At 37.3% G+C, this 13,806-nt stretch overlaps 1 protein-coding gene across 3 annotated transcripts in view; it reads right to left on the reverse strand.

Annotated features, from left to right (window-relative positions):
- The window catches only part of LOC138315918 (H(+)/Cl(-) exchange transporter 7-like), a 72,221-nt gene that overhangs the window by 12,126 nt on the left and 46,289 nt on the right, over positions 1 to 13,806 (reverse strand). For 2 of the 3 annotated variants that reach the window (XM_069257295.1, XM_069257297.1), the window contains 10 exons: positions 13,652 to 13,795; positions 5,129 to 5,215; positions 4,655 to 4,813; positions 3,396 to 3,509; positions 2,991 to 3,045; positions 2,498 to 2,558; positions 2,197 to 2,338; positions 1,438 to 1,531; positions 699 to 877; positions 82 to 96 (listed from right to left, as the gene is read on the reverse strand). In XM_069257295.1, coding sequence (XP_069113396.1) covers positions 82 to 96; positions 699 to 877; positions 1,438 to 1,531; positions 2,197 to 2,338; positions 2,498 to 2,558; positions 2,991 to 3,045; positions 3,396 to 3,509; positions 4,655 to 4,813; positions 5,129 to 5,215; positions 13,652 to 13,795 — 1,050 coding nt within the window. The remainder of the gene's footprint in view (positions 1 to 81; positions 97 to 698; positions 878 to 1,437; positions 1,532 to 2,196; positions 2,339 to 2,497; positions 2,559 to 2,990; positions 3,046 to 3,395; positions 3,510 to 4,654; positions 4,814 to 5,128; positions 5,216 to 13,651; positions 13,796 to 13,806) is intronic. The other variant, XM_069257296.1, reaches the window with a different exon arrangement.

Consider the following 13,806-nt stretch of genomic DNA (forward strand, 5'->3'; position numbering starts at 1 on the left):
ACATGTAATTAAGGAAGCAGAATTATATAGGCACTAGAAACGACAATCAACATCCAACCATATACAGAGAACTCTACCTGCCTTATTCAAAGACACCTGTTTAAACGAAGATACATGCTTTAGGTTACTTGTTGGTTACTCCGCCGGTACATCTTGTACAGTCTTGTGTTCTTCTGTATAGCATATGTAACTCTAGTCTAACACTAATCTTTTTATAAATACATAGTTTTACTCTGAAAACCAAGTTGCTATAATTCCTGTTGCTGCTTTAAAGATGCTACACCGCTGATGAATGGTGGTTTTTTTATCAAAAACAGGAGCAGATGAATCAGTAGTCTACTTTACACCATTACCATCATTAAAAAGTTTGACCTTATTTTACATTAAGATAAAAAATATAAAAAATAATTAGTTGTGTCCTGAATACACCAAGAGCAAAATAAATCATTTTGTATGTACTTTTTGTTAATAAGACACATATTATACACAATTAAACATAAGTTATTGTTCAAATGATGAGTATCGTTTATGCTCAAAAAGTCAGCGGTGGAGCATCTTTAAGAGGAGCATGTAACTCAATCCAGCCAAAAATTATCAATTCCAATTATTGTCCTCAATATTTTATACACTTAAGTGGCTGTACTGTAAAGGGAAATAAGCTTCCCAAATCTGTGTAACAAACAGTATGTGTGACCCACCAGGTGAGTGTTATCAGGGAACATATGAACAACTCCGATTCCTACAAGTCGTCCCCAGGCAGCTCCGATGGCCAGGGAGGGGATGAAGACTCCACTGGACACACTAAGGCCGTACGTCCACACCCCCAGGAAGAAAAACACCACTGTGAACACTATCAGGGACACAGGACCATGGGCATCTGAAACAATACATTAAAACTTGTTAATCAAGTCTTAATGAAATCCAAGGATTCTGTAATTTATTAGTAGGCAAGATTTCCTGCGGTACTGAGTTTTATTGATGGACTCAAATCATCAGTTACTATTCTATTGACAACCAAGAACCTATTTACAGAGTAATCCCTTAAATTGAGTCCTAGTCTCTTAGGTACTCTTAGCTAACTGTTCTTTTGATAGTGATTAACCTTCATAATATAAATACATTTCATGCTTCTCAAAGCAAATACATGTACATACCTTCCTAATAATGAAAGACATCTCAAGTCAATTTTTATTCCATGAGAGTTAATTCACATCAAAATATTTTGGAAAAGAATGAAAAACTTCACAGCTTGTCAAAGAAGCTTAACAGTAGATACAGAATCACACATGCGTAGTTAAAAGGTACGGGAGGTTTTTATTGATGAGGAAAATTTTTCTAATAGCTGTCGGATATCAAGCCACTATTTGGCATATGCCCCGAAAATTGAATCAAACTTATGACCCAGAGGTGGGGGACTAATGGTAATATGGTACCTACCAAATGGGTCGTGGAGTAAAGCCTTGAGACAACCTTCTGGTGTGGTCAAGAACAGCAGTGACATACTATTATACTTGCCCTCCTCACAGTGTAACTAGAAGTAAACATTTCACTTATCAGAGAGCAACTGTCTAAGATGGTGATCTAACATCTGGCATGTTAGTGAAAACCTGTATCAAATTAATAAAGTTTAAAGTCAAGAGTACAAAATTACAGATGCTGGATGGTACAGGCCTAGTTTCATTAGCCCAATTTTTGATTCACAATAAATCACATTATGTTGGATTTCATTGGTTTATTTTACTGTGACCTTTAGCAGTGACGGACCATCAGTAAGATATCTGATTTCTGTTTTGACAGTGTCCTTGACCTTCAGCTGTGATGGACCATCAGTAAGATATCTGATGTGTGTTTTGACAGTGTCCTTGACCTTTAGCTGTGATGGACCATCAGTAAGATATTTGATTTCTATTTTGACAGTGCCCTTGACCTTTAGCTGTTATGAGCCATTAGTAAGATATATGATGTCTGTTTTGATAGTGACCTTGATCTTTGGCTGTGATGGACCATTAGTAAGATCAATAATAATATTCTTCTCTCACTTTGGAATACATTTTTCCCAAGTTTCATTAACTGATTCATATATTAATACACTGTGAGAGACAATGTCCCTGTAATTTCATAATGAACTGTTCCAGTGCTAGAATCAGAAGATTCCATATGAGTTTTCAGGGTTTCAGAGTAGTGATCAACACCTACCTTTGCTGTGATAGCGTGATCATCGTAAGGACTGACGGAGGTACATTCATTAGTGGCATACATTAACACGAACCCGACCACTGCTGATACCATGGCCACCACTCCAGCCTCTAGCACTTTGATCCATTTCTTACGCATATATCTGTAACAGAGGGTATCCATTTTTTTATGTTATGTAACAGAGGTAGGCGATTCAAAATACTGAAGATTTGTTAGATTCAGAAAATGTAACTTTAATTGATATTTTATAATCTAAGAATATTTGAAATTTTCCTGTACTGGTAGCTCCTCACACACTCACTTTTGTCTGAATACTGTTAATTTGTAGTTGAGCACAACAAAAGCGGCACCAATCAGACCACCTGTAAATAAAAACAAATGTTTTAAACTAACTGTTGTCAAATCACTACACACAATTAGGAATCCAATCACAAACCTTACATAAACTTACTGAGCTCGCTTTAATACATGCCAAGTTATTATGGTGAGCTATCATAAACCCATGGTCAGCATTGGACAAACTAACCTGGGTTTAAGGTTACTATTAAGGAAATGGAAAGAAGACCACCTAGAAATGTCTTAAAACATCAATGCTGCTGCTTCCATATGAATCTGCCTGACACAACGGGACAGGGCACAATGGGCTATTACAGGATATACATGGGTTACACTATATGTACCCTATGGACACTACATTTTATGGCAAGGACATGAAGAAGATGACATACAATTGCAAACTGAAGTTTTTCATCATTGTAGAACCTTTCAATAATATGAACTCATTTTTGACTTACCTAAAACTGCCATCACTATAAAAACTGGAATTTCTATGAGATCAAAACTTAAATCCTGAAAATATAAATGGACATATGTGATTGAAATCCATTAAAACATTTAAATGAATGTGGCACGAAACTGTGAAAAACACACAGATTTTTTTTCTTTTCTTTTTAGAATTCTGAATAAAGATCAATCATACAACAATATAATCTCTCTTCTATGACATCATACAAATGTTTTATTTGACATATTGATGATTGGACATTTTGTACATGTTGGACAGAAACTAGAATACAATATGGACACATCTTCATTTGCACATAAACCATAATTTAAACGGACAAACTCTGAATAATGTGGTAGCTATATACTATTGATCGTAGATGTTGGTGTACTATCACAGTAGCAGAGGTACTCACCACCTTAAACACATTAAATCGCACCAATCCTGGGGCAGATAGCTTGGTGGGATGGCCATTAAAAGCACTGATTAAGAAGTTAGTACCAAAACAGGCTATCATTGATGCAAAGAACTGAAACGACACAAAACAATGTCTTCACAATACTCCATTAAAATAACAACAGGATCAATTTGTTCAGTTTTCATAATGCTTTATCAGAGAAACATACATGTATTTTTTTCCTTTCTAAATCTTTAACGTTACATTCAACATTCAACGTTCTAATTATTGTTAGCTATGTAAATCTATAATAAATACCAAGGAATCAGTATAAAAGGAAATGCCTATAGTTTGTAAATGCCCTCGCCTCCACATGAATTTTGAAGAGATGAAGCATGATGTTATAGTATTGTATTAAGGCAAACTCATTTCTCTTAACAGCTAGGTTCTCCGGCAAAACAACAAATTACAGTCTAGGATAGTTTTACTAGTCATGAAGAACAGCCTATAGGTTTTGTATTGTCAGACATAACTTACGGTGCATTCAACAAATACTTATATATTCCATGATATGGGTTGAATGATTTAAGAGGCTTTTAACCAACTCAAGTCTTGGTACTTCATCATACCATGTGCCACTACACCTCTTTATCTACAGTGCTTGATTATAGTTATAAAGGGATATTATGCTTGCCCAGGCAAATATCGATTATTTTCTTTTTTCTTTTTTAAATCCTTTTTAATTCTGTTATATTTGAAGACCTCCTTTTTTAATTCTGTTACATTTGAAGACCTCCTTAACTTTATAAAAGTACAGTTCTATAAAAGTACTGTAGAGAGTCCATGTGGGTTAAAGGAAAATAAAAATTTGTTTCAAGTATGGCGCTTAATCCACTTTTAACTGACAAATTCTACTAAAGTTGTAGGTTCATTACAAAATTTTTATGATAAAAACAGCCTCTTTTAGACACAGAGTCAATTTCTGTCCAAAAATATTTTGGTGGCAAAACATTTATTTTTTAGTTCACAAAAACATTTTTTTTATTAAAAGTATTTCACTGTGTCTGACCAAACTTCACAGTAAACAATCAGCTATAGTAATAAATCTGTAAAATCTCCAAGCTAATTAACACATCAAACTCAATGTGTGACCATTCAACAAGTTAGTAAAACTCACCATTCTTGTCATTAAGCTTGAAGATTAACGTAAATGTATTCTGAAAATACAATCATAGCTTTATATAAAATCCTTGCAGTCATTATTTGAGACAACCTACCACTCTCCAGGTGAGATCCTGGTTCCAGAAACTAGCTGCCTCCTCTAAACTGAACAGAGTGCCCCCTACAGGAGCTCCAAAGGCTGCAGAAACTCCCGACGCTGCTCCACCCGCTACAAAATCACGAATCTCGTGGTCATCACGGAAACCATCATATACCTGAAACAAAAACCAGACAAAATCATAGTTATGGTGATTAAATTCTAATGCATTATTTTATGTGTGCATCAATAAATGATGTAAACTAGTAGAACATCATTGACCAACTAACCTGCTAGGTTCTTTAAGAAATGCAATTTCCAAGAATAAGTCATTACAATTGAAAATAATGGAATTGAAATAAGATTGATTATTATTCATCTTAAAAGTTCATACAATTATACTAAATTTTCATTAGCATTAAAAGAAATCCTCTTGGTACGTAATGAATAATACCTATGCCAAAGGGACCTGCAATATCTGATAGGTACTTACTGAGCACCTCTTTCTGCCAAAGAAGTTGATACGGCCCTTCCCCAACCCTGCAGCGATGATTCCTCCCGAGTGAGCCATAGGACCTTCCTACAACCAAACAGCCACATGGTTGGTCAAACAGTTCCTCATATGGTCAGTCAAACAGTTCCTCACATGGTCAGTCAAACAGTTCCTAACATTTTCAGCCAAACAGTTCCTAACATTGTCAGCCAAACAGTTCCTAACATTGTCAGCCAAACAGTTCCTAACAATGTCAGTCAAACAGTTCCTCACATGGTCAGTCAAACAATTCCTCACATGGTCAGTCAAACAGTTCCTAACATTGTCAGCCAAACAGTTCATAATATTGTCAGCCAAACAGTTCCTCACATTATCAGCCAAACAGTTCCTCACATGGTCAGTCAAATTGTCAGCCAAACAGTTCCTAACATGTCAGCCAAATAGTTCCTAACATTGTCAGCCTAACAGTTCCTCACATGGTCAGTCAAACAGTTCTTCACATTGGCAGTCAAACAGTTCTTCACATGGTTAGTCAAACATTTCCTCACATGGTCAGTTAAACAGTTCCTCACATGGTCAGTTAAACAGTTCCTAACATTGTCAGCCAAACAGTTCCTAACATTGTCAGCTAAACAGTTCCTCACATGGTCAGTTAAACAGTTCCTCACATGGTCAGTCAAACAATTCCTCACATGTTCAGTCAAACAGTTCCTAACATTGTTAGTCAAACAGTTCCTCACATGGTCAGCCAAACAGTTCCTAACATTTTCAATCAAACAGTTCCTAACATTGTCAGTCATACAGTTCCTCACATGGTCAATCAAACAGTTCCTAACATTGTCAGCCAAACAGTTCCTTATATTGTCAGCCAAACAGTTCCTAACATTGTCAGCCAAAAAGTTCCTCACATGGTCAGTCAAACAGTTCCTCACATGGTCAAGTTCCTCACATGGTCAGTCAAACAGTTCCTCACATGGTCAGTCAAACAGTTCTTCACATGGTCAGTCAAACATTTCCTCACATGGTCAGTTAAACAGTTCCTCACATGGTCAGTCAAACAGTTCCTCACATGGTCAGTCAAACAGTTCTTCACATTGTCAGTCAAACAGTTCCTCACATGGTCAGTCAAACAGTTCCTCACATGGTCAGTTAAACAGTTCCTAACATTGTCAGCCTAACAGTTCCTAACATTGTCAGCTAAACAGTTTCTCACATGGTCAGTCAAACAGTTCCTCACATGGTCAGTCAATCAATTCCTCACATGTTCAGTCAAACAGTTCCTAACATTGTCAGCCAAACAGTTCCTTACATTGTCAGTCAAACGGTTCCTAACATTTTCAGCCAAACAGTTCCTCATATGGTTAGTCAAATATTTCCTCACATGGTCAGTCAAACAGTTCTCACATTGTCAGCCAAACAGTTCCTCACATGGTCATTTAAACAGTTCCTTACATTGGCAGCTTATTAGTTCCTCACATGGTCAGTTAAACAGTTCCTTACATTGGCAGCCTAACAGTTCCTGTTTTTGTCAGTCAAACAGTTCTTTACATGGTCAGTCAAACAGTTTCTCACATGGTCAGTCAAACAGTTCCTAACATTGTCAGTCATACAGTTCCTCACATGGTCAATCAAACAGTTCCTCATATGGTCAGTTAAACAGTTCCTAATATTGTCAGCCAAACAGTTACTAACATTGTCAGTCATACAGTTCTTCACATGGTCAGTATAACAGTTCCTCACATGGTCAGTCAAACAGTTCCTCCCGTGGTCAGTCAAACAGTTCCTAACATTGTCACTCATACAGTTCATCATATGGTCAGTCAAACAGTTCCTAACATTGTCAATCATACGGTTCCTCATATGGTCAGTCAAACAGTTCCTCACATGGTCAGTTTAACAGTTCCTCACATGGTCAGTCAAACAATCCCTCACACGGTCAGTCAAACAGTTCCTAACATTGTCAGTCATACAGTTCCTCACATGGTCATTTAAACAGTTCCTTACATTGGCAGCCTATTAGTTCCTCACATGGTCAGTTTAACAGTTCCTTACATTGGCAGCCTAACAGTTCCTGTTTTTGTCAGTCAAACAGTTCTTTACATGGTCAGTCAAACAGTTTCTCACATGGTCAGTCAAACAGTTCCTAACATTGTCAGTCATACAGTTCCTCACATGGTCAATCAAACAGTTCCTCATATAATCAGTTAAACAGTTCCTAATATTGTCAGCCAAACAGTTACTAACATTGTCAGTCATACAGTTCTTCACATGGTCAGTATAACAGTTCCTCACATGGTCAGTCAAACAGTTCCTCCCATGGTCAGTCAAACAGTTCCTAACATTGTCACTCATACAGTTCATCATATGGTCAGTCAAACAGTTCCTAACATTGTCAATCATACGGTTCCTCATATGGTCAGTCAAACAGTTCCTCACATGGTCAGTTTAACAGTTCCTCACATGGTCAGTCAAACAATCCCTCACACGGTCAGTCAAACAGTTCCTAACATTGTCAGTCATACAGTTCCTCAAATGGTCAGTCAAACAGTTCCTCACATGGTCAGTTAAACAGTTCCTAAAATTGTCAGCCAAACAGTTTCTTACATTGTCAGCCAAACAGTTCCTCACATGGTCAGTCAAACAGTTCATAACATTTTCAGCCAAACAGTTCCTCACATGGTCTGTCAAACAGTTCCTCATATGGTCAGCCAAACAGTTCCTAACATTGTCAGCCAAACAGTTTCTAACATAGTCAGTCAAAGGGATCCTCGCATCTCATTTATAGTGATATAGAACTTTGATTGTGATCATCAAGGTATCAACATATGTTTAATTTTGTTTCTGGAACCTCAGTATTCTCATTAAGTATTATATTTCATTTCTGATCAGATGAATGACTCAAAGAATGCAGGCCAGTATGATATTCTGTTGCTCCTCTAAAGAGTCACTTACAAAATCACATATTGATTGGTATGCAAGAGATCACAGAGAGTTTTGGCTTGCAAATCAGTCGAAAAATTCCTGAGAAATAGTATTAACATACTTTAATTGTTAAAATCCAACTTACAGAGCTACACAATCTAGGCTAAGTATTAGATTCTATTGCTCACTGTACTGGTGACCTATCAAATGCAGGCTAGCATTAGATTATTCTAGTCTGACATTAAGTAATTCTCAGTATCAAAACTATAATCACTAATTGATATACTAGTAATTCCTTTTAGGAACAACATACCACATCAAATTGAATCAAATTCTTTTTTCCTTTTCTTTTTTTAACACTTTTTTATGATAATGTTCATGATACAGATAATGTATCTTAATAAGATACCATGTATTCAATAATTTAGTTTTTTAAAATTGTTATCAATTTTAAGTCTAATATATTAATTTTGAGTGATAATTAGTTCCATCTGAACTTGGCATTTCAATTTTTCTCATAAATGCTCAAAGACGCAATCGTTCAAGAATGAAAATATATTAGGACAAATTTTAGGATTCCAGAAAAAATTGTATCCATTTTTTTTTCTTTTACCTTTTAATCTGATCATATTTGCGAGTAACTATAGATGAATTAGTTCTATATCCATGCACAGAAGAATATACATTATGTACTTTATAAAACTATTATTGTAGAAAATGTATAAAATGGAGACCTCCCCTAAGTATCCTTTAAATCATGCAACTACAGCTGTGCCAACTTTGTACCCAGATGCCAGACTAAATGTTCCAATAACCAAGCAAAGCAAGAATCGGGTCACACTTAATAACGACAACAAACGACAAGAAACGACAACAAACGACAACACGTTAAATATAAGGAAAAGTTAGTGACAACACAAGATATGTCATTCAGTACATTAAAATGAATATTTCTACCAAGTTTTATGAAGATTGGTGCAAAAATGAAGAAATTAGAGCGATTTTAATATTCTGAAATCGGCCGCTGGTCAACGATAAATCGAGTGACAAGAGGTTTGCCGTGACGGTATACCGACAACACGTTGAAACATCGAAAATGTTTTAAAAACCTAACGACAACAGAAGATATTTTATTTGTCATACTATATTGCATATATGTACAAAATTTCATTAAGATTGGAAAAAAAATGAAGACTTTATACCTGTTTTAATGTTACGAGATCGGCGACTGGTCAGGTTTACTACCGACAACAGATCGACGACTCACACACGCCTGTACACGCGTGTGTACGAGTGCATAGGGTCTCGATACTGTTTGTCTAAGCCATTATTGTGTAAACATCATTATAGTCGGTGTAGAACTCTAGGCCATACTCAATACACGAACACTTTTGAAGATAATTGTAAAAAATTTCTTACATGTGGTTGAATCCAGATTTTTTTCTTAACATTCCACAAATAGATGCTTTTATTAATAATTTCATGATTTGTTTACTTGTCAGCCCTGTGTTTCAGCAGATTTGAGTACCCAAAATGGAACACCTCCTAAATAATTAAAGTTTGATTAATAAATGTCCAGGCATGAAAAAAAATGTTTGAATTCATTTAAAGAAAGTTCAAACATATTTTAGTTTATTCAGGGCACATGTCTTTCAAAAATATTCCATTCAGCATTTATTTTCTCATTTTAAAATATATGGTGTTTTTAGGGGTGTCGCACGACGTCGTTTCCCGGAGTTTTTCAAAATTTCATTATTTTTAAACACAGATAATAAACAACTGGAAAGAAAATTGTCACAAAATAGTCAGCACCTTAGTTTTTGTTCAGGACTGTTATTGTTAGTTTAGATTGCAAACTGAAAATTCTGTATCACATATTTTAAAAGTGTTTCATTTTGGGTAGCGTTCCAAATTGGGTAGCGTCACGTTAGTTTTTTGTGTGTGTGTATTTTTAGCTGCGTAAATATTTTTATATTAATTCACTTTTTTTTTATTAACGCGGTAACTTTATTTAATACGTTTTATTTGAAAGATTAAGTTTAAATATCTTGAATCCCGTCTCGCGGGCACACAAGATTTCGCTTGCGTATCGTAAGTTTTAATTTCGGGAAGCTTACAAATATTACGTTTATTTAACACTTTTTATTACTGAACTTACACATTTTATTTATTGAATGATTTTTACTGACACATACATACGTGTAATTCATTTGAAAAGTATTAGAAGGTCAACGAATTTTAACTGTTACAACATCTTGAATCCCGTCTTGCGGGCACACAAGATATTTCGCAAACATATCGTAAAATGTCCAACTGATAATTTCGCAAACTTATCGTTTAAAGTCTAACTGTTTAAGAGAAACACAATCCTTAAATATCTTGAACCCCGTCCTGCGGGCACACAAGATTTCGCTAAGACATTTTTTCTGTTTAGACGGACCGTGCGATTCTGTTCATTTCCACGTACACGTTTTCGTGTATCCGGTTTTTTCGCGATGGCTGATGTTTTTGTAATAGTTAGCATTCCATTAGTGGAAGATATAAGTTCCTTTTTCTGCTTCACAAGTTTCAAAAACTTGTGCACGTTCCGTTGTCGTTGTCTTTGTCTTTGGCAGTGTTCTCCAAAATACTGAACTTATTTTTAAATGTTGCGCATGCGGAGCTAATTCGTACTCTCCTATTCCGTGACGCGATCTGCGCACGTGGTTGTACTTCGTGTTTTGTATGTGCTCTAATCGTTTTTCGAAATTTTCCAGTCACCAACAAGCTTTATGATGTCATTCATTGATTCGCAATTGTTGTTTTTCCAGCCTTTGGGTATATGGGGGCATCGTACTCGGGCCTCAACCACCCTGCGCCGGATAGTTGGTAAAGTTTTTTCAGACCAATATGTACCCATACGTTCACCATACATATTGTCGATTTTGCTTGATACTGAATCAAATTCTTTGATAGTATCCAAATTGATCAGTCCATCCTCGCCAAAGATAGACGACATTATCGGCGCTTTTTCTTTGTCGTTCATTCATGCTCCCGAAAATATACGCAAATATTTTATACAAAAATGTACAATAAAAAAAAACATATAATAATGTATTTCTTAAGATAACATATGGGAAGTATATATACACACCATATGTTTACATAACAATAAATACAATCGCGAACTGTAATCACTCTGATAATATACACACGTGTGTGCTTCTTCTATGTATACTGTATGCAAGCCGTCGTAGACGTTTCAATGACCATTACTCATTCAAATCTTCATCAATAGTCATTACAATTGACATGAATTACTTTCTTTAAATATAGGTTACATATAGTATTATTTGCGGTAACATTACTGCGTAATTTCGTAAAATAATTTGTGTTGTCGGTCGGATCTAGATCTCTACATGTAAGCTTGGCTTACACACATGTATACACTCTGCGTCTCTTCATATTTGAAATCGTCATTACTCCGGTATTTTTACTCCAATCTTAATGAATTTTTGTACAGAGATGCATTATGGTATGACAAACAACATATCTTATGTTGTCGTTAGGTTTTTCTAATTTTTTCAATGCTATGATGTGTTGTCGGTAATACTGAACATACACACTCGCGATATAAATCTGACCAGTCGCCGATCTCGTAACATTAAAACAGGTATAAAGTCTTCATTTTTATTCCAATCTTAATGAAATTTTGTACATAGATGCATTATAGTATGACAAATAACACATCTTCTGTTGTCGTTAGGTTTTTAAAACATTTTCGATGTTACAACGTGTTGTCGGTATACCGTCACGGCAAACCTCTTGTCACTCGATTTATCGTTGACCAGCGGCCGATTTCAGAATATTAAAATCGCTCTAATTTCTTCATTTTTGCACCAATCTTCATAAAACTTGGTAGAAATATTCATTTTAATGTACTGAATAACATATCTTGTGTTGTCACTAACTTTTCCTTGTATTTAACGTGTTGTCGTTTGTTGTCGTTTCTTGTCGTTTGTTGTCGTTTGTTGTCGTTATTAAGTGTGACCGCAAGAATCAATGCGCCAGACAGTATTTTGTTATATTAATTTAAATGCAATGATATTGTAACCCAAGCAAATGGTAAATGTAGTCAATATATTGGCTGAAATCTTGCTGAACTGTCATTGCAATTAATGCTTCATTCTTTAAGGCCTCCTTTAAGTTACATTTTAGTACACATCCCCACTTCCTCCATCCCATCATACTAAATCCATTCCCTAGGTTTGAAGTTCTATGGATATTACTAATGTAAGATACAGAACATGTACAGGATTCTTGCAGACACATGCAGTAACTATAACATGATGATATAGTCAGAGTGGTAGCTTGTTAGGAAATAAAATGTTAAAAAGGCACATATTCAAGGTAGCTGGTTAGCAAATAGACATGTATACATTCATAATCTGGATATATATAGCATGCTCATAATTATGGGTAAAGGTTTGACATGAACATCAAGACACTGACTCACTAGAGATCTCAGACTTAGTGAAGAACACTGGAGGTGAGAGGGCATTGCATTGTCTGAAGGGCACTGGAGTTCTGAGGGAATGGTAATGTCTGAAGGGCACTGGAGATGAGAGAGCATGTCTGAAGGGCACTGGAGATGAGAGGGAATGGCAATGTCTAAAGGGCACTGGAGGTGAGAGGGCAAGGCCATGTCTGAAGGGCACTGGAGGTGAGAGGGCAAGGCAATGTCTGAAGGGCACTGGAGGTGAGAGGGCATGGCAATGACAGAAGGGCTGGAGGTGAGAGGGCATGGTAATGTCTAAAGGGCTTTGGAGGTGAGAGGGCATGGCAATGACAGAAGGGCTGGAGACGAGAGGGCATGGTAATGTTTGAATGCACTGGAGGTGAGAGGACATGGTTATGTCTGAAGGGCACTGGAGGTGAGAGGGCAAGGCAATGTTTGAAGGCACTGGAGGTGAGAGGGCATGGTAATGACAGAAGGGCTGGAGGTAAGAGGGCATGGTAATGTCTGAAGGCACTGGAGGTGAGAGGACATTGTAATGTCTGAAGGACACTGGAGGTGAGAGGACATTGTAATGTCTGAAGGACACTGGAGGTGAGAGGGCATGGTAATGTCTGAAGGGCACTTGAGGATAGAGGGCATGACAATGACTGAAGGACTTGAATGGGACAGATAGCCGTCTTGGATAAAGATTGTAGAGCAATGAAATGATAGGAGAAGAACAGTTTGTAGGATAGCTAGCTGGGGTCTGGGAGGATAGCTGGGCGGGGTCTGGGAGGAAAACTGGGCGGGGTCTGGGAGGACAGTTGGGCAGGGTGTGGGAGGACAGCTGGGCGGGGTCTGGGAGGACAGCTGGTCGGAATCTGGGAGGACAACTGGGCGGGTTCTGGGAAGAAAGCTTGGCGGGGTCTGGGAGGACAACTGGGCAGGGTCTGGGAGGACAGCTAGCCGGTCTGAGTGAACAACTGGCTGGGGTCTGGGAGGATAGCTGGCCAGGGTCTGGGAGGACAACTGGGCGGGATCTGGGAAGACAGCTGGGCATGGTCTGGGAGGACAGCTAGGCGGGGTGTGGAAGGTAGGTAGAGTCATGCAGGGTTAGTAGTTACCTTCCCACATGCAAGGCCACCAAGTATAGAGAGTACCACTCCTACGGTTTTGGACACAAATGCACGTAAGGACAGCAGACCTGGGATTTTCACACCGTTCAGGTACGACTTGATGTAAGGTATCCCACTTCCTGCTGCCATCGGCTGTAAGGAAA

The sequence above is a fragment of the Argopecten irradians genome, chromosome 2, assembly GCF_041381155.1.
Source record: "Argopecten irradians isolate NY chromosome 2, Ai_NY, whole genome shotgun sequence".
NCBI lineage: Eukaryota > Metazoa > Mollusca > Bivalvia > Pectinida > Pectinidae > Argopecten > Argopecten irradians.